General features: G+C 38.5%; 1 protein-coding gene and 1 long non-coding RNA gene across 5 annotated transcripts in view; one reads left to right on the top strand and one right to left on the bottom strand.

Annotated features, from left to right (window-relative positions):
* Window positions 1-12557, top strand: part of dyrk2 (dual-specificity tyrosine-(Y)-phosphorylation regulated kinase 2) — a 22687-nt gene extending 10130 nt beyond the window's left edge. For all 4 annotated transcript variants that reach the window (XM_008400799.2, XM_008400801.2, XM_008400798.2 and 1 more), the window contains exons 2-7: window positions 1491-1594; window positions 2879-3221; window positions 3307-3470; window positions 5811-6200; window positions 6416-6506; window positions 7416-12557. In XM_008400799.2, coding sequence (XP_008399021.1) covers window positions 1491-1594; window positions 2879-3221; window positions 3307-3470; window positions 5811-6200; window positions 6416-6506; window positions 7416-8056 — 1733 coding nt within the window. In that variant the 3' untranslated portion in view covers window positions 8057-12557. The remainder of the gene's footprint in view (window positions 1-1490; window positions 1595-2878; window positions 3222-3306; window positions 3471-5810; window positions 6201-6415; window positions 6507-7415) is intronic.
* Window positions 12558-14810: 2253 nt separating this feature from the next.
* On the bottom strand, window positions 14811-19407 carry LOC108165862 (uncharacterized). The gene is made up of 3 exons (XR_001776185.1): window positions 19109-19407; window positions 16333-16500; window positions 14811-15361 (listed from the first exon to the last, which is right to left on the bottom strand). It is a non-coding gene; the product is annotated as an uncharacterized LOC108165862 (long non-coding RNA).
* Between the last annotated feature and the right edge of the window lie 1923 nt (window positions 19408-21330).

Consider the following 21330-nt stretch of genomic DNA (forward strand, 5'->3'; position numbering starts at 1 on the left):
CCTGCTCCTCTGAAGGCTCTGGAATCATTCAAACATAAGCTCAGTCTGCGCTGTGGAGCAACGACTGCTTTGCAGAATTATTTTAACATTTTATGGGCTGAATGGCTGAAATAAGGTCATCAGGTTTGCCTCTGGACATTGACTAGGCCACACCACAACATGCATGTTCTGGCCGTTTATTTTAAGAAATAAATGCTTCTTAAGAATTACATTTTAAAAAGTGCCTAAATATATCAAAATAATTACAAAAAAATAATAAATTGCCTGTAAATATAAAAATAATCTTAACATTTTGAAAAAAGAAATTATTTTAAAATCTTAAACATTTGACATCTATTTACAGTGAATTGATGTGGTTTGTTTTATGACGTGTTGGGAACCGTCAGCCTACTTCCTGTAGAGCGACTGGTTCTTTTCAGCTGGTGTTTCACATGAAACTGACCTCAGATTTAACTAAAGGAATCAATCAATCAATCAATCAAATTTTATTTGTATAGCACATTTCAGCAGTAAAACATTTAAAAGTGCTTTACATAATTAAAATAAAAACAGAAATAATCAGTGAGAAAGAGATTAAAAAAAAAAAAACATTACATCATTAAAACGTTGAAAAGAAAGAAGAAGAAATTAAAGACATAAAAAGATGGAAGACATCAAAACCCACTCTAACCCTAATTTAGCCATAAGCAACTCTAAACAGGTGGGTTTTAAATTGAGATTTAAAGGCTCTCAGTGTTTCAGCTGTTATACAGTTTTCTGGAAGTTTGTTCCAAATCTGTGGTGCATAGAAACTGAATGCTGCTTCTCCTCGTCTGGTTCTGGGGATGCAGAGCAGAACCAGAACCAGAAGATCTGAGGGGTCTAGATGGTTGGTACAGCAATAACAGATCTTTAAGGTATTGTGGTGCCAAACCGTTCAGTGATTTATAAACTAACATCAGTATTTTAAAGTCTATTCTCTGAGCTACAGGGAGCCAGTGCAGGGACTTTAAACCTGGTGTTATGTCTCTATCTTCCTGGTTTTAGTGAGAACCCGAGCAGCAGCAGCATTCGGGTTCTCACTAAAACCCGAATGCTGCTCAAAGGAAGTGATTACGGTTTCGCTCATTTGCCTTAATGGAGGGATGTCGAAAGTACATTTACCAGAAATATTCTGCAAGAATAACATTTCTATTTTTTTTAGTTTATTATTGAGCAGCTAAATAAAAAAAAGATACAAATTTAAAAAAAAAAAGTTTTTCATTATTTTTGTGGCTCTATGTGTTTGCAGCTTTACAAGTTTGGAAACTTCTCCCTTAATGAATGAAATAATAATTTTGTATTTTTTTCAGGTTGATAAAATAAAACGGTTTGATCTAAAATGTTTAAATGTGAAAACAAAACGCAGAAGCAAGCAGGTGAATATTCTGCAGTGGGGAAATAAAAACGGAGAATAATCTGGAGATATTCCAGAAATTCCTCACATTCTCTCTCTCTCTCTTGTCCTTCAGGCAAATCGGGCGAGCCGGTCTGCTCTCCTGGTCACAGCGGCTCTCAGACAACATCGCCCGTCGCCCTGCCGCCACTGCGGAACAACAACCACAACCCCCTGACGGTACACACACACACACACACACACGCACTCAGCGGCCTGTTCTTCAGGGTGTTTTCACAGCTGCAGCATCACTGATGTTCCTCCTGACTTCAACCAGCTCTGATGTTTGGGAACAATCACCAGGGTTCTTGCCCTGCTCAGATTCTCCTGCAGGTGGCGCCACTGAAGGTCTGAAGGCAACGACTGTAAGGCAGGAACACCGGGAGCTGTCTGCAGCCGGAAACAGAAAATTCACTTATACCCGGTTATGTTTCTCGTTCATCCAACCAAGCATCCAACCAAGCATCCAACCTTCCAGTCGTTCGTCCATCCGAAACTAAATTCGTCATGAAAACTCTGGGCTTTCTGTGAAAACTTGCAGAATCAGGTTTTTTTCGCTGCTTTTCTTCCTGGATCCAGAGGAAGACTCCATGTTTGTTCGTCGTTCAGCAGAACTTGGAACGGATCCATTTTGATTTGGACCTGGATTCTTTTTATCACCGTCGGCAGAAACGTTTTTCTCTTTCCTCCGGTTGAATCTATAAGTAACGATTTCGGCTCCATCCGGACGATTCTGAACTGGTTTCAAATCAGACGCTCGCTTCACGACCTCTGACCTGTCGGCCCTTCCTGTGATGATTCATCAGCGAAGCAGCCGTATTGTTTTCAGGTGGGGGCGGAGCCACGACTTCACAGTCTGCCATTTGTCACATCTGACAGCAGAAACACACCAACCTGATCTCAGAGGGACGGTTTGATGTCATGTGTCTCTCTCTCACACACACACACACACACACACACACAGCTCTTTGAACTGAGCCGCCTCACCGTGTGTGTGTGTGTGTGAATTTGTCTGAAAGGAACCAGGTGTGCTGGTTGCCACGGCGACTGGGAGCGACTCAAATCCATTAATAAGTACGAGCGTAATCAGGCTGTCGGCATTCACACGTTCATTCTGTGTTCATCATGTGTGTGTGTGTGTTTCTAGGCTATGCTAATATTTCTCTTTATTCTTCTAAAGAACTAATTGGTTTTGAAAAGCAGCAGCAGGATGTTGTCATGCATGTTTAGTTATTTATGGAGTTAAGATACAAGAAACCTTCAGTATTCATCAGCTGTGATCAGAAAACCAGTTAAAAGTTGGGATTATCAGATAAAAACAATCATCTCATCATCAATCTAAAGAGAGAAGGACTACTAGAAAAAACGTTTTCTATGTACATTTTATTTTATATAATGTTCGCTGTGAATTGTTTATGTTCCTTCTCCTTTACGCTGACGGCGTTCCTCTGTTCTCCTCTCCAGGGAGGTTCTAAGCCTGCCATGTCGGACAACATCCAGGTCTCGTCTCAGTCGCAGGTCCACATCACCCAGTTGTTTGAGGAGAACTCCAACAGGCGGTCAGTCCTCAGCACGCAGCCCAATGGCCTCGCCCCGCTCAGCTCCAGCCGGGCAGGTATGCCGCTCCCGGAACGGCAGAGTTCAGGCACCGACGCCACCCATCATGGCCGCCAGTCCACCACCATCACCAACAAGCAGGGGGACGCCAAGCCAAAGCCCTGCCTTATGTCGCCCGACCTGGCCATGAAGCAGTACATGTCCAAGCTGTCGTCCTTCGAACACCACGAGGTGTTCAACTACCCCGAAGGTGATCCGTTTCGGCCGGGAGCGCCGCCTGGAGTGGGTTGTGTGGTGGGAACGTCGTCTGATTTGGTTCGTCTCTGTTGTTTCAGTGTATTTCATCGGCCAGAACGCAAAAAAACGCAACGGCGTTCTGGGTGCAGCCAACAACTGTGGCTACGATGACGAACAGGGGTCCTACGTCCAGGTGCCACATGACCAAATCGCTTATCGCTACGAGGTTCTGAAGGTGATCGGAAAGGGCAGCTTCGGACAGGTACGAACATGCTGGCTCCACGTTTGATTGGTCAGTTGTCTGAGAACTGCAGCCCTCTAATATTTCACATTTTTCTGTGGAGTAAACCTAAAATATTCAACAGAAACACAGCTTGAAATGCGTTAGCTGAAAGCTAATTTACATGCTAATGTAGCTGATTGTCTGGTCGACTCGGTTTGATTGGGACCAAAGTTGCAGCATTTGTTTCATTTTCAGCTGCTAAACACTTCAGCCTTTTTATACAATATTAGAAATACATTAAAATATGCAAATAATTTGGTACATTATTTAGTAAGAAAATAAACATTTCAGTGTTTAAGATGCAATAACGTAGCACTCAGTTAGCGAACCTGAAGCTAACACTGCCACTTTTGGCTAAAACATATTTACAAACAAAAGTGTTTTTGTTTTCAATGTAAAATGTATATTTTTTGTGCAGTTTTGGCTTAATTACAGCTCTGAATGTGATGTTTTTCAGAAAATGTCCTTTTTTTTTGGTCTGTATGCTCCAGCTAACGATTAATCGATTACTAAATTAGTTGACTGTTTTTAAATGATTAATCGTTTCAGGCCTGCTTTAGGTTATTTTTGCGCATGTTGTGCCTTACTGTGTGGTTGCTTTCATCATTTCTTGGTTATTTAATGCATCATTGATGGTCAGGACTCTTCCTTTACTGTAGCCGGGATGGTTTATTATCGAACCATTTAAAAACCCCAAAATCTAAAATGATCATCAGGATTGTGACTTTAATTATGTTTTTCAACTGTTTCCTCCACGAGAGCAGCAACAGAAATCCATATTAAAGCTGAATGCATTAGATATCAGAGCAGAAAAGGCCACAATGTTGTGACATCTTGTGTTGAATCAGTTTTATCTTCCAGCAGTTTGTTGTTTTTGCTGTTTTTTGACCCTGTTTTACTTCACTGCGCCTGTTTTGGGCTCAGTTCTGCTTTCTGTTCTCATATTTCTTCTGCTTCTGTTGTTATCTGGAACATCCCTGTGGTTTGGCAACTTGTTGCTGTTAGTTTCCAGTTTTTGCTCATGTGTTGGATTTTTAGTCTCTTTCTGTTGTTTGTGTTGTTTCGTCTTTCTGTGTTGCTCGTTTTGGTCTCGTTTCTTCGTTGTTTGGAGATAATTTTTCATATTTTCCATGTTTTTTCTGTCGTCGTTGCTTCAAGTCACTCTTTCTTGTGCTAAATGTTTTTTTTGTTTTTTTTTTGTTCAACAATTTTTTTGTCCGTGTTTATTTCAGGACTGCAAGTAACAAAAATGTTATTGATTATTCTAAGGAATCAATTAATCTGATTAAAAAATCAAAATCCTGGAGATTTTTTATTTATCCACATAAGCTTTTTTTTAAACACAATTCTAGAAATGCATTAAAGGATGCAAATAAACATCATTTGTAGCAAATGATGCACCTTCAGCTAAAAAATACATAATTTTTTATCTTGTAATTAAAATGTTTTATGTTTGCAGTTTTTCCTTAGTTGCTACTCTGAATATGTTAATCACTGTTGAGTCTGTAATCCAGCTAACGATTAATCCATTACTAAATTAGTTGACTATTAATTCAACAATCATGATTGATTCAATTAATTGTTTCAAACCTACTTCATTTATGATATAATTTAAATTTCATTTTGTTTTTTAATTTCTCAATTTGGCTGTTAACGTTTGTATTAATATTTAGGTATTTTAAATGTTTATTACAGTTTTATTCGGATTTAAATGAGTCGTGTTTCCTCCTGAAACTTTTGTTGGTAATCAATTACTAAACAAGTTGATAATTAATTCAATAATTGATTAATCCGATTAATCACGATTAATCATTTCAACCCCATTTTATTTTTGCTATAATTTAAATTGTATATTTTTTTAAATTTCTCTGTCTTGCTGCTTGTGCTTTTTGGAGCTTTTCTATTTTAATATTTTGGTATTTTAAATGTTTATTATGTTTCAATCAATCAAATTTTATTTGCATAGCACATTTCAGCAGCAAGGCATTTCAAAGTGCTTTGCATAATTAAAATAGCATGTGACAGTGAATAAACGGTTAGAAAGACAAAGAGAATTAAATAAAATAAAAAAAGAGGTTAATAAAGATAAAAACATTAAAACCTGTACCCCTTGTAGGACTTCAGTTAAACGTCTCACGCCTCAGAGTTTTAGTTAAAATGCCATTTAACAAGGATTCGTTTATATTCAGATGAGTCGTGTTTCCACCTGAAACGCTTGTTTCTGTTCTGGTCAGATCTGGATGACGTGTTGATGTGAGCGCCACCTGCTGCTCTGACAGATTAAACATTAATCAGCGTGTCGCGTTTCCCCTCCTGCAGGTGGTGAAGGCCTTCGACCATAAAACCCAGACCCACGTGGCTCTGAAGATGGTCCGCAACGAGAAGCGCTTCCACCGGCAGGCCGCGGAGGAGATCCGCATCCTGGAGCACCTGAGGAAGCAGGACAAGGACTCGAGCATGAACGTCATCCACATGATGGAGCACTTCACCTTCCGCAACCACATCTGCATGACCTTCGAGTTGCTCAGCATGAACCTCTACGAGCTCATCAAGAAGAACAAGTTCCAGGGCTTCAGCCTCCCGCTGGTCAGGAAGTTCGCCCACTCCATCCTGCAGTGTCTGGAAGGACTGCACAAGAACCGCATCATCCACTGCGACCTCAAGCCAGAGAACATTCTGCTCAAGCAGCAGGGCCGCAGCGGCATCAAGGTAGAGCACACGAGTCCCTCCTCCGCCAGAGACGCACTGCAAAAACACAAAACCTTACCACGTAGTTTATAGTGTAAACATATTAGTGGGCTTGAAATGAGACGGGTAAAAAATAACTTTTCAGCAACATATAGGAGCTTATTTTAAGTCAACAACTCTTTAATGTTGATTAAAAAGTTCCAGTTGCAGGACTACAGGACTCTGTTCTCCTGCAGGTCATAGACTTCGGCTCCAGCTGCTATGAACATCAGAGGGTTTACACCTACATCCAGTCCAGGTTCTACAGAGCTCCAGAGGTGATTCTAGGTAAGGAATGCTCCAAGCTGCAGCAGCTGCAACAATCCGCTCACAATAACGCATTTAAATGTGTGAAACAAACCGTTTTATTAGCTTTTTGGAAATTTCTTAATGCCAGTTATGGATGTTTCAAAAATATATTTCAAACAGTTTGTTTGACCAGAAGAATATTAGCTGGACCTCGAGATGTGAAAGGTCTTCTTAAATCATGTCAGAAACTAAATTAAGGGTCCCGTTTAGTCCACTTTAGTCAAACTCTGGTTCGTTTGGGGAGTGTGAATGCGTAACTGAACCAAAACAGCGAATTCTGGTTCATCTAAAACCTCAGTCTCAGTTTACTTGAAGTGAACTCTGGCTCGGTTCGAATGCATGTGTGAAAATTAAGCAGACCAGAAACCTCTCCAAAAGCAGGAAGTGGACTACAGTGCAGGGAATTCTGGGTAAATGCAACCAAAACAAACACATTAGCCTGGTGCTAGCAGGAGAAATGATCCGTCTTTTACCAAAGACAAAAAATAAATCCTCCAACCGCTAAAATCTGACTCCATTATTAACATTTAGTGAAGAAGGAAGTTGTGCCAATGTCTTCTTCAAAGGTTTTTCAGTGGTTCTTGGTGCAGCGCCCCCACAGGTGAGGAAGGGGACAGGTTTTTCAAAGGGTTGGTTGGTTTGATGCAGTGGAGTATGAAGGAACTGCAGCACCTGAATATGTAACGAATGTGGAGTTTTTAGTCCCCAATCAAACCGAGTCTATCCGATTATCACCCCAATTCCTCTACAACAGCTTTTTCAATGGAAAAACATTTAAATTAGATGGCCGTAATCATTGTAATGGATCAACTGCTTGTTGGGTTGCAGAAATGTCTTAAAATCTGTTTCTTCCTGAAAGATAACGACCTGTTGGACTTTGTTCTCCAGGCTCCAGGTATGGGATGCCCATCGACATGTGGTCCCTGGGCTGCATCCTGGCTGAACTGCTGACCGGTTACCCACTGTTACCAGGCGAAGACGAATCCGACCAGCTATCCTGCATCATTGAACTAGTAGGCATGCCTAGTCCGAAGCTCCTAGAAGCCTCCAAGCGAGCGAAGAACTTTGTTTCGTCCAAAGGCTACCCGCGGTACTGCACCGTCTCCTCCATGCCCGACGGCTCCGTGGTCCTGAACGCAGGACGCTCCCGACGGGGGAAGACACGCGGCCCCCCGGGCAGCAAGGACTGGAGCGCCGCATTGAAGGGTTGCGATGACCCGCTCTTCCTGGACTTCCTCAAACAGTGTCTTGAATGGGACCCGGCGCTCAGGATGACTCCGAGCCAGGCGCTGCACCACGCCTGGCTCAGGAGGCGGCTTCCCAAACCTCCGACCGGAACCACAGGAGAGAAAGTCGCCCCAACCAAACGCACCGTCAACAACGGCGACAGTTCCATCACCTGCATCTCCAAACTGGCCTCCACCTCCACAGCCACCACCTCTACCAAAACGAGGACTAATTTAGCGGGCATTACAGACGCCAACGGAAACATCCAGTCGAGGACGGTGCTGCCCAAACTAGTTAGCTGAGAGTGAATACACCCCACCCCAGTGGTGGGGAATAAAGGCTGAGTTCAAAAGCAACCAGCTAGACCTGAATAAAACTGGTCTACCCAGTTGTGAAGCGCATTTGGTTATTTATTGCGTTGCTGGGGTGCATTTAAGTGAGATGCAGTCCTGACGTTGGATTATTGAAGAAGCTAACCAAGCTGGGATGCAACCTAAACTAAAGGACCCTGGGTGCATTCGGAAACCTCAAACTCAAATCATCGGAAGCGGATGAGATGTTTTGAAGTTTGGGCAAAAGGACGGTAAAGTGACGACACGTTGTGGGGCGGTTCAGACAATCGGAACACATCACACTGCTCTGTAGCTCCAAACTCACAAAAACACATCAGAAACATGGTGCTGATGGAGGGAACAAGGCTTTTTAAAATATTTTATAACAATCTTTTTAGCTGAGTCATGAAATCAGTATAACACCAAAAATGTTGAGTGACTTCAGTCTTACAGGTTTTTATCTACAGTTTTAGGGTTTCACCTTCAGTTTTATGTCATCAACTGATTGTAGCGTGTGTCTCTTGACCCTAAAGCTGCGTCTGGTTTTTGGTTCATTTCATTTTTGGGGTTCTGTTGGGCAACGATCCAAATCACAGCATCAAAACTCTCTAAACCCTGATTTTAAACAGCTACCTGAGAGCTGGCTAACAGAATTAGTTAGCCAGTTTTATATTATATCGACTAGCTAGCCATGTTAGCATGCTAGCGTAGTGCCTGTTAGCTGGCTAACTGCTAACTAGCACGAACTGAGTTGGTAAACAGCTATATATTCATGTTTAGCTGTAATATTGCTACCTATTTTCGACATAACTAGCTAGCAGTTAGCCTAGCACACACAAAAGAGTTGGCTAACAGTAGCTGACTCAGTGTTTGCCTTGTATATCAGTCATTTGGCTAGCATTAGCCGTTATAGCCATAGCATGTCAGCTCTCCACTGCCCGGCCTTATCATTCTCAGACAGAATAACAAAATATTTCTACTTTCTATGATTTTAAGTTTGTTTTTCAGGTTGTAAAGCAGGTGAGACGGTTGAGGACGTAGAAACGGTGGTTCTGTTTACGAGAACAGGCTTGATCCCTCTGTATGAAACCAAATGTGAATTTTGGGGGCTCGACCAGGCTGATGAAGGAGTCGTAGCCTCAGAAGGTAAATTCAGCGTGGTTTACAGACGAGTTCAAATCGAGGCCTCTAATGGTGAAAAAAACTAAACAGAAGCAGAAAATATAAATATAAAATAACTCAAAATTTTAAAATCTAAGATATAAATTACAAATGACAAAACATTTTGAAAAAGTGGCATTATTTTAATTTCTTCTGTTTGACAGTTTTAGGGCCAGGATACAGCAATTTTCATTAATTATGAGAATTTAGTCAGAGCATTAACAGAAGAATGTCTTGAAATTACAAAAAGTCATTTTAATGTGAAGAAAGCTTGGATAATTAATTACTTCATTTTTCTAATATAACTTTGTTCTTCTAATTAAAAAAAAAGAAAAATATCTTATTTTTTCGTCATAAAATTGAAGTCCAAACAAATAGAAACTAGTCAAACAAAATGGTGTAATTGGTTAAAAATAAATAAATAAATTCAGATGATCCAAAAATTAAATCTTTAAATCGATTTATCGCCAGCCCAGATTTGGTTTCTGAGTTATTTGCTAGTGTTTTACATTTAAACACAATATTAATACCAACACCAGGTTCTCTGGGTTTGGGGCCGTTGGCTCGTTTCTGGCTCCGCCTGAATTCTCATCAGCTTATGAAGGAACCGAATTTCCAGATCTCACTGCGATCCGTCGAAGGTTTGGTTTCTGATGATGTAGGTGAACAAAAGAGCAATGATCAAATTTAATCCTGGTCCTTTTAAATCAGTGTTGCTAACCATCAGCGAGGGGGCGACGACGAGTAAAGCATGTTGGATTTAATTTATTTGTCACATTTTAATATTTAAAAGTCTAATCTATGTATGTACAGTGATGTGCAGTTATTACTGTATACTTGAATGTGTGTGTGTGTGTGTGTTTGTTGCAGGACGCGTGTGTGCAATATTAAAAAGTTCTCTTAAACTTGTTCCCTTACAAACACACGATATTAACACACAAACAAAATCTGAACGCAGTCTGAAAATAAAGTCACATGAGGAGGTGGAGGACGAAGATGAGGAGGAGGAGGAAAGGTTCCCGGGATTGGCTAATTGGTGTCCGTTGACGTAATGTAGCACACAGGAAGTGAAAGACAATGTCATGCTGCACAGGAGGAACCGCAGATGCTACAAGCTCCGCCCATCTCAGGGGAAGCTCCGCCCCCTCCTGCTGCAGGGGGAGGGAAAAGTAGAAAATGTGGAGTTGATTCTGTTTTGTTTTGATAAATTGAGTTGATTGTATGTTTAGTTTTTTTAACGTTTTTTTTTTTTTTTTTTTGGTGAGACTGAGTGCTGAGAGTCGTAACTTTGTGCCTTCAGTATCTCGACGCCATGCCACGCCCTCCCAACACACACAAACATGATGTCATCATTCATTTATTATTCAGCCTGAATTGGCAGACGCAAAAATACCAACAAGATCTCATTTTCCAGTCTCCATGCTGTGTAGCCTGTATTTTACAGCCAACATTACATGATAGTGCTCCATATGCCACAATTTTTTATTTTTGTCTTAATTTGGAAAAACAATCTAATATAAATGTTGAATTCCCCAAGTTTAACATTTGTTACCGTTTAGCTTCAAAAGTACTTCTGGATTACACATTTGGTGCCGTTAGTTGCCTTTTGTTTGCCTCTGAAGAATTTGGGAATGACGTCTTTTTAAAAACATTTCTAGTTCCGCTATTCACCGATTAAAAAGTATTTGTACAAAGTCTGACTTTACCTAGTGATGTCTCAAATGGAACAATAAAAAACGTTTTTAAAAATGAAAGGATTACTATTTATTTGCAGAAAAATTCAAAAAAATAGAGCGGCAACAAGAAACGTATTGGGGGGGAAAAAATTAAAGATGATGGATTGTATGCGTTTCAGCCATGTTGGGTTCTAAGAATGGGATTGCAGACCTTTCAGGAGTTTGAGAGTTTGATGCTGGACTGTGATCACTGAGATCAATATCTATCCCCAAAGTTAGATTTTTACCATTACTCGCATTTTTAAATTAAACAGGAAATTATAACAGTCAAAGTAACTCAGTTGGGGTGTCTCCGTTTAGTTGTTTCTACTAGTATTGTGACATTAAAAACAGAGGAATGGTTATTTGTAGTTATAAACATATTCAGGGTAAATCCAATTTTCAAGCTTACCCGCGTCCAGCTTCCGGTATGCTATGGCTGCCGTTTCCGGTGAACGTTCTCAACTCGCATCTGACGTCATTCCCAAATGCGAGTTCCAACTTCCGAGACAAAACGAACATAAACTATACATGTAGACTTCCGACTGAAATTAAAACACCGTTAGAGAACAGTTGTCATAATGCCATTACTGACGCTCATCTTTCTATCTTGCTAAAAATATCTGTGGGCCTCTGCAATGTTTACAGATCCAGCAGAAGAGACCAACAGCCCAACCACAGATCGTAGCTTTAAACTGCTCTGCACTGATGTTAGCATTTCGTGTTTGTGTGTGTTGGAACAGAGAGGGAGACGTTTAAGTCATGGCAGCACAATGTACAGACACATATCAGCCAACTGTCGTTTGCTAACGACAGGGCGAAGCTAACACTAGCCGTTTGCTGCACTGACGTTGGTTTTACCTATTGAAGCTACCACTAGCCTACTGCTAACTGAATGCTAGTAGCAAATAGCAAAGGGTTTTCTTGCTCTGCAGCTACGTTGAGCTCTTCAACGAAGTTCTCAACCAAGCTGTTAGTATTAATGTGGTTGTTTTTGATGTTTGTACCTCAGATTGCATTACTGTTGTCATTTATATGACTAACATCCAGGGCATTTGGTTTAATCTACCAAAGTGCATTCCTTTACAAAAGTAGCTAAATGCTAGCTACTCCAGCAGTCACATATAGGCAGTCAGAAAGTAAGAAACAAGCAAAAATACAATAAAGAGACAATTTTTTCCTATAACATGAAAAAATGTTTTAACTTACCTCTTGGTAGCACTCTGATAACATTTTTTGTTCATGTGAAATCGGCTTTAGCCTGTTAGCCAATTAGCTCATTAGCCATTGGCTTCTCTCGAGAAGTCTTCGCAGCCAGACATTAGTAAAAGGTTTCTATATTGTTTGCCAGCTGGGTTTTATCGTTTTTTTTTTTTTTTTAAAGATGTAAATATTGTGCAAAAGTGTTTGAATAAAACATTTTGGGGATGGGGGGTGGGGGGGTATTCAATGGGCTGTGGTGCCACTGCACGGCCAGTTTTATTTTGTACTGTATCTGCTGTACAGAACACAGAAATTGACACTTTTCTAGTGAGCCTTTGTTAAATTTTATTGTGGTGGAAAAAAATTATTAATAAAAACACTTTTATTGTCAATCTTTTGTGCTAATAATTTGATGGAAAATCAGTTGGGTTTTTTTCATATTCGTTTTTTAAAACTATGTCATAACCTGATGCTAACCTATGAACGTTCGAGCCATTTTACACATGGATGAAGAAAGTTTAAGAGAAATTAAGTGTTAATAAAGACAAACTGAAAAAAATGTCCACTTTAATGTTATAAAGCCCTTACTCTAGCTGGCCTATTCAGCCATGTTTTATCTACAGAATTACAATCTGGAACATGTAAAGTAAATATTTAATTTTTGTTAGCTACTACACATTTAAACCTAAAACATATTCCAAAATATTACTTCACATTTTACTGCAGAAAGTACTGATTCTTAAAGTATCCAAAAATAGGTCAATTACAAAAGTGGACAATTAGGTTGCATTAAAGAGAAGGGAACTAACATGGCGTTTTGTTTTAGTTTATATTTGTTATAAACAGGAATCTATTCTCTCCCCCCACAAAACATTAGATGATGGAAATGGATTTGGGTGCAATCCAAAAAACTCTTGAGCCATTTAAAGAATCTAAAATTACTCTAATCAATGTCATCTTAAATTTTGCTTCCAATATGTTTGAATTCCTTTGGTGAAAATGTTTTTTAAAAATCATATATCATAATCCCACCCTTTTTTTATCTGTGTGTATTATTTAAAGGATTAGGGATGAACGATATGTCAGCTATAACATCAGTATCAATTTGATTAGTGAAACTGGACCAACAACAGCAATATTAATACTCAATTTGACTCCAATTTTTATATCCTAGTTTATTTTTAAACTGAGATTTCTTCTTTTGTGTTTGAAACATGATTTTAGTGTCGAGAATTTTTAGTTTCAATGCTATTTTCTATTCTTAATTTTTATTGTGTTTTTTGGTGCATCTGCAAATGTTTTAACGTTGGATTACGATTTGAAAAGTTAGCCAGAATATGGATAATCTGTGTTTATTGGGCTAATTAAGTAGTCAGTTGGTTCTCCATTAATGAGTATGAAAATACATAATGGCAGTTGTTGACAAATCTACTACTGTACATATTTAATTGCTGGCCTTTACAGGTGAATACTTAGAGTTTTTTTAATGTACTTATCTAGTCTCACTTTGATTGTTTTTCTTAAGCCACACAGAGAAAAATGTTCTTTAAAAAGCAGGAACAAAACAAATGTGAAGAAACTTTGCAGGAATCTGAGGATGCTGAGTGGTTATACTGGGTTTCCATGACAACGCAGGCCTTTTAGGTGGTAATAAATGCAGAGTTGACAGGGAGGGGGGTCTGACATCATGAAAGCCAGTGCTGACTGTTGATAGCGCTGCTTAGATTATCACAACAGACGGCGCTGGAATCGACACGCAGGAAGTGAAGGCAGCACTTTAAAAATAGCTTCAAAATTTTTACATCTGGAGAGAAAAATCAACTCAGCAAACTGACTCATCAGTGAAAGCAGAGCATATTTCACTGAAACTATGAAGATTTCCATAAACTACAACAAAAACAATGGCACAAGGGTGGAGTCTTGAAACATTTATGTAAAAAATGGTAGCAACGAACAATTATTTTAGTCAAAATAGTTGATTATTCTGACAATTTACTGATTAATCGGATAAAAAAAATTGCCACATTCTGCTGATTTTTCATTTAACTACTTCAGCTTCTTATACAACATGCAAATGTGTTAAAAAAGGCAAAACCAAATATTTAAACTCATTCTAAATGCTAAATCAAACATTTTATTGCCTAAAACGCAAACGCGTACCATTCTGCAGTTTTCATCTGCAGCTTAAAAACATGTAAAAAGTTTAACCCTTTCTGCTTGACTTAACATCGACACAGTGTAAGGCTAATATATTAGTATTTTTTCAATTAATCGATTGATAATCAGACAGAAAAGGTCCCGGGTAAAACATATTTACAAACAAAGTTCTTTATTATTTTAAATGCAAAATGAATATATTTTTGAACAGTTTTGGCTAAAATACTGGAGTGTGTTGTTCTTTCAACAAATAGACAATTATTTTAATAACAGATTAATCCACTGCCTTAATTAATGAATTAATTTCACTGCCTTTCAAAAAGATGCTATTTAAAATCTAAAAGTGCAACACAAAGTACTCAAATTTTGTTTAATTTCACGTAAATCTGGCTGCAAACATCCAAGGTTTTTACCAGAGATCAGATTTTGCTGCATCTATTCAGTAAAGAAAATGAAGCTGAGAATGTCCTGACAAAGACAGACAAACGTAATCAAACAGACTTTTTATTTTTTAATATTAAGTTTTGTTTTTACAGTTGTCCAGGCAACCGGAAAAATGTTCAGGAAAAAGAAAGTGTAAACTAAAAATCTGTTTGTTGTGTCCCCCTTCTTCAGGTTTCCTGCCACTTTGTTTCCCATCGGTCATTGACGAGTTAATTAGTTCACCATGGCAACCAGGGCCAGCCGTATGATTGGAGCAGCTGTGGAGGAGATTAGCAGGAAGGACGCAGCTGCTAATTATAGAGCAACACGCTGCCAGGGTTAGCCAGCTTGGAGCAGCTGCTGCCTGGCTCAAGGGCAGGTGGCAGCAGCTTCGGTCCGGACTGGTTTCCTCAGAAGAACATGTTCCCACTTCTAAGCACTTCCTGGAGAATGTCGTCCAAACAGATCCGAGGGATGAGGGAATGATTCAGCCTCTCAGACTTCGCTTTAATCTGCAGCACAAACCCGTCTTCTTCCTGGTTGGGTCAGCCAATCAGGGCGAGGCCTACAGGTGAGTCAGGAGGGTTCATCTGCTGACTGATGGAAAAGAAACGGACTGCACAACAGAACCGGGTCATTCCAGGTCAAACAATCCAGGAAAAACATCCTCACGCATCTAATTACTGCTAATTCATGACACAAAATGATTTTAACATCTATTTTTCCAATAACTTTTCATATAAAAATGTCAAATTTTATTTTACTTGAGAATTCTGAAACATTTTGCATCAATTAAAATTTTTCTTTAACCCATTTTTGCAGCCAAAAGTTAATAAATTATGTGATAATCAACATCTTTTCACATTGATCAATCCCTCCAGAATTTCACTTTCAATTTTCAATTTATTTATTTATCTTTTCATATTTGATTTTTTTTTTTTTTAATCCACGTAACCTGCTGCCGGCCGCGCCCCAAAAATCAACACCTACACTCACACATGAAAATGGCTGCAAACAGAAACAGAAACATAAAACTTTACATCTCTGAAAAGCAGAAGATGCACAAGATCCTGCACAGCCAACAAGGATGCAGCAGCTGGTTTCACCTGTCTTTTCCAGCAGCCATTGTAAAACCAGCTGACCCAACCTGCTGGAACTCATCTTGGGTTGCTAGGTGATGGGGACGTTTTTGAAACAAATCATTTTCCAGATGCCAAAAACATTAACTTACTGCCAAAAGAATTTAAAAAAAAAGCAGCTGTGTTTTTATTTAAGCGCTTCACTGATTTTAAAATCAACTGAAACCCAAATGGATGCAAAAAAACGAGCAAAAAATTAATTTTACATGATTGGTTCCTTCTAGCTGTTATATTGAAGGTTTATTTATGTGTCCAATGAGAGTCATGGCAGCTCTGGAGGAGCTGCGGAGATTCACAGGAATTATTAGCTCCACAAATCTGGACTTTTTGGAAGATTAGGAGGAGAAAAGCAGCTGAATCTGAACCCTTATTAGCTGTTATTGATCATATTTGTGATTATTTCTGATCCCACCATGGCCTTTTCTAGTTCAGAAAATAAAATACTCACTTTTATCCTCATTCAAAGCAGCATCACCTGTGAGCTTCAGTTGGCCCACATACAAACATGCAGGTAAACACACAGCAGCCCTGCTGGTTTAACGCATCATCCAGAGTGAACATTTCGCTGGAAAACCTCAGATGTGTTGAAGTGAAGATGAATCAGGACTCTGATGTGCTGCAGACATGAGGACAGACGAAGATTTACCTCCAGCACATGGAAATAAACCTGTGAGAAGGTCTATTTAAAACTGGATGCAGTTCAGAGCTCAGCAGGACGCTGTAACCCGATCGAGTGCAACTCACTGCAGAAATTATGGGCCTAAATTAATATCCACTCACAGCCTAAATGTCACACGGCAGCGCCTTCACTGCAGCAGACACTCATTTTACCATCTGAATGGACGTGGCTTCAACTTTATCAGCTGAATCTGAGGAAGCTGCACATAGCAGCATTTAGAAGAGGAAAAAGGAGGAGAGAAAAGAAAGGAAAACAAGAAGAGAAAGAGAAAAGAATGGAAAAGGGAAACAGAAAAAATAGGAAAAGAGAGAAAAAGAAAAAATGAAAAAAGAAAAGGAGGACAAGGAAAATTATAGAAATTAAAGAAAAAACAGAAAAGGAGGTGAACATTTTTCATTTTTGAGAGAAGCTAAAGAAAAAATAAGGAAAAGAGAAAAAGAAAACGGAAAGAAAACAGAATAAAGAAAAGGAAACAAAAAAGAAAGAGAAAAAAATTAAGTTGTGCATTTTTTGAGAGAAGAAATAGAAACAAGGAAAAGGGATGAAAAACAAGAAACCAGGAACAAGAAAAACAAAAAAGAAAAGAAAGTTGCACGTTATTTTCATTTTTGAATAAGAAGAAAAAAGTGGAAAAAGAAAAGAAGAGAAAAACAATAAAGAAAAGGGAAAAAACAAAAATATAGAAACATGAAAAAGCAAAGTTGCACTTTTTTAACACTAATTTGTTTCATAGAAAAGAAAGAATGCTGCACATTAAACTAAAATGTAATTAAACCCAGAAAATTCAGATGGGAAGCAAAAACAAACCAGGAGTGAGTTGATGAAACTCAGGTTATCCAGGAAAAACGGCCAAAAAATCACATTCAGACAAACTATTGATTATTGATATAAGAAATAAAACCTGATTAGAGATAAAATGGCGAAATGCAGCCAAAGGACACCAGGATAGAGGAATATAACGAGTGACTATAACTGGAAATGGGGAACATTAAATGTTTCCTCTTCCCGGAGGAATCTGTTTCCTGACTGGGGTTCCACTGCAGGAGTGGAGCAGAGGTGTGCAGATCCCCCAGCATGCACTGGGGTGACACCTGAGCAGGTGAGGTGTATGTCAGAAGGCTTCACAGCTGAATTTGTGAACACGACAAGGAGAAAACAGAGCGCAGCGCAGCAACAGGTGTTGAGCTCATCGCTAGCAGTGAGGCGGTGTCGTGTTTGCGTTGCTATGGGAACGTGCTGACCACACCGAGGCTGCTGGTGTCGTTGCACTGTGATGCATCTCTGATGTGGAAACGAAGACTGATATCACCTCATTACACACATTGGGATTTATTCAAGCGTTTATTTTTGTAAAATTACACGGTCAAAAACTAACAGCAAAGATTTTTGCTTGTTTAGCTTCTCATTAGAGGAAAAAATATGTTTTTACGTCAGATTTTCATTGTGTTATTCACACATTTATAAATGTTACAAAATGTAAAGTAAATATTTAATTAGCAAGCTAAATGTTTAGTCTACCTACGAGCTATTTAGCTAGAAAGCTAGAAATCTTATTTTAAAACTAAACATTTTGTTTGGAGCTAAAAATGTAATTTATTAATTATGTAGCTGCAAACTAAATATTTGGTTAGCTGGATAAATATCTAATTTATCAACTAAATATTTAGATACAAATTAAATATTTAGTCAACTAACTAAATATTTAGCAACAAGCTATTTGGTTAGCAAGCTAAATATTTAGTTTAAAACAAAAATACTTAGTTGGAGCCAAATTAAATATTTAGTTTGGGAACTAAATATCTGGTTTAGCAAACTAAATTTGGAGCCAAACTAAACATTTAATTGACAAACTAAATATTTGGTTTGGCAAACTAAATATTTAGCAACAAACATATTTAGCAAGCTAAATATTTAGTTCAGCAACTAAATATTTAATTTCAAACTATTTGTTTAGCAAGCTTGATATTTAGTTTAAAACTAAATATTTAGTTTGTTAGCTCTATGTTTAGATCCAAACTATATGGTTAGATAGCCAAATATTTTGTAATTATTTAGTTAACTAAACATTTAGTTGATAACTTGGAGATGGTCTGTCAATGCAGTAAAGTTTGTGCATTTCTTCTCTTCCGTATATTTTTCTTCCACTTAACTTTCCATTGATATGCTTGGAAACGTCACTCTGTTTTACTTTATGTCTGTATGCTGATGAGTGAAACTCCAGGCACTGAAAGCATCTCAGATCCCGAGAAACTGCATGTGGTTCCTAGAAACCTTCAGCACCAGGTGTAAATAAATCAGTGCTAATCTGTTAAACTTTAGCTACTAATTGGTCTGGGAATAACAATAACAACTCAAAGCCAAACCTAATTAAATCAAATTTTTCCAATACGTTTTCAGTGTTCAACCAGCATTGAAGCATCAGATCTGACCCACTCCAGCCCAGTTTAGCCGGTCAGAACAAGTCCAGCAGCTTTTCAAGTATCATCTGAGCATTTCACCTTCGTCTAACCCTAAATATAACCCCAGTCATGGAAAGAGTCTGTACCTGCCTGTGTGTCCATCTGTCTGCCTGCAGCCGAATGCGGCCCCCGGCAGGCACACACCGATCTGCTGCGCGGGTCTCTGGGTTCATGGAAAACTCAGAGGGTGTCAGATTTGTGAGGCCAGAGGTCAATTTATTTCCAGCGTCTGTCTTCATCACCCGAACGCCTCACGCGCAGGCAGGCTGGGTCCGGTCTGTCTGTCCGGCGTTCCCTGTTGGATTCGCAGAAGTTTGCAACAATCCCTGACGCTCCTTCAACGCAAATTTCCTGGATGGATCTCAACGCTTCAGTGACAGAAAGAGATGTTTAATAAAAGTTAAAGTGCAGAACGCCAGACTCTGCTGCCATCTAGTGTTTAAAAGCTGTCATTGAAATTGGGCAATTACTTTCATAATACGTCAAAATACTCCAACTAAGTACTCCAATAAAGTAAAAAACAAAAACAAAAAACAAAATATAAATAAACAAAAATTTGAAAAGTTGAAAACTTGTGAGAAAAAACTATTTTTTTAATTAATCTAAAAAAATTTATATAGATTATACAAGACTATATTATTTTCTCGCCATTTTGATTTTTTTTCTTACAATTTCAACTGTTTTTCTATCTTTTTTTAAAGTTTTCTTTTCCTCTTCCTTCGACATCATTATTTGCACTTTCTTGTGTTTTTTCTTATTTCATAATTTTTCTTAGAATTTGCATTTTTTGTCACGCTTTTAGTTTTATGTTATTTGACTTTATATAAATTTGGTATGACGTCACAGTCAGATTGTGCTGAGTAAAGAGAAATATCGAAGCTGAGAGAAGCTTCCAGAACTGGTACCGAGGCAGTTTGGCCTTTATATCCGTAAAAAAAGAGGTATAATATATCCTTAGTGGGTATAATGCATGTGTCAACTGTCAGTTAAACATTTACCAAACAATTTTCCATATTTCAGAATGAAAAAAATGAAGTATCTGATGTGGACGGAGCCAAGTCCCAGCTAGCTGCAGCCCTTGACGTTAGCTCATGGAGGAAGACGTTTTTACCCGGTCAAACAAAACTAAAGGTAAGTTAAAAAGTTGAGGTTTGTGCTATTTTTATATTCTGTTAAGTCTTTTTATGTTTCGGCATTAAAATACGTCGAAATGTTTCAAGGTCAATGCTAACATTCTCACTTCCGTTTAGCTAACAGCGCCATGAATATTCATGTCTATGGTTAGCGCGGCTATGCTAGTTAGCATTTAGCTTAAAACAATTTAACCCTCCTATTATGTTACGGGTCAAATTGACCCGTTTTAAAGTTGAACAATTTTAAAAAGTAGTTGGAAGTATTTTTTATTTTTTTTGCATGAAACTTTTTCTATTTCTATACTTTTTCATTTCTATAAATGAATAAATTGAAAATTTATAAATTTTACACATTTAAAAAAATTGACCCCACCTGAGTCTATTTGTTACATCGATACTGGCAGTCAAGTTAAAGTGCAAAAAAAGATTAAAAGATATCCAATTCTATATGTTTCCTTGCAGCTATGAAGCATATTTCACCACACAAACATAACCACACACACAAGCCCACTTTCTCCCTACTCTCTTTACTTCACTAGGAAACTGCGAGAAAGCAGGTGTTCATGCAACTTTTGACGGGAACTTTTTCCGTTCCCGTGGAATTTAACCACTGTTAGAAATGTCGCTAGCCTGCTAGCCTCCAGGTTGTAAATTATTAGTACGTCCCAAAATCTTTACAGTATATCCACTTTATTGTGCGGTTGACTGAGTGGTTTATTTACACACAGATTTAAACTGTTGTATTGCAAATGTCGTTCATTTACATAGTTAGATGAGCTCAGATTGGTGGCTCAAATCTAACGGCATAACTAGACTATAGGGGAAGTTTTTAAGCAAAAATTCAGAGACCCCACTCAGAAAAATGTGGGTGTTAAAATGTATAATACACATAATCCTCGAGCTCTTAAAATGTATTACTACTTCTATTTTGTGTATTCAGAGTTGTTAATTAAAAACTTTAAAAGCAATCGGTTGGATTAGATTTTATTTAAGGGTAACATTCTTTACCCACGGGCTGCACAGTGGCGCAGTTGGTAGAGCTGTTGCCTTGCAGCAAGAAGGTTCTGGGTTTGATTCCCAGCCTGGGGTCTTTCTGCATGGAGTTTGCATGTTCTCCCTGTGCATGGTGGGTTTTCTCTGGGTACTCCGGTTTCCTCCCACAGTCCAAAAACATG

The sequence above is a fragment of the Poecilia reticulata genome, linkage group LG23, assembly GCF_000633615.1.
Source record: "Poecilia reticulata strain Guanapo linkage group LG23, Guppy_female_1.0+MT, whole genome shotgun sequence".
In the NCBI taxonomy this organism is placed as follows: Eukaryota; Metazoa; Chordata; class Actinopteri; order Cyprinodontiformes; family Poeciliidae; genus Poecilia; species Poecilia reticulata.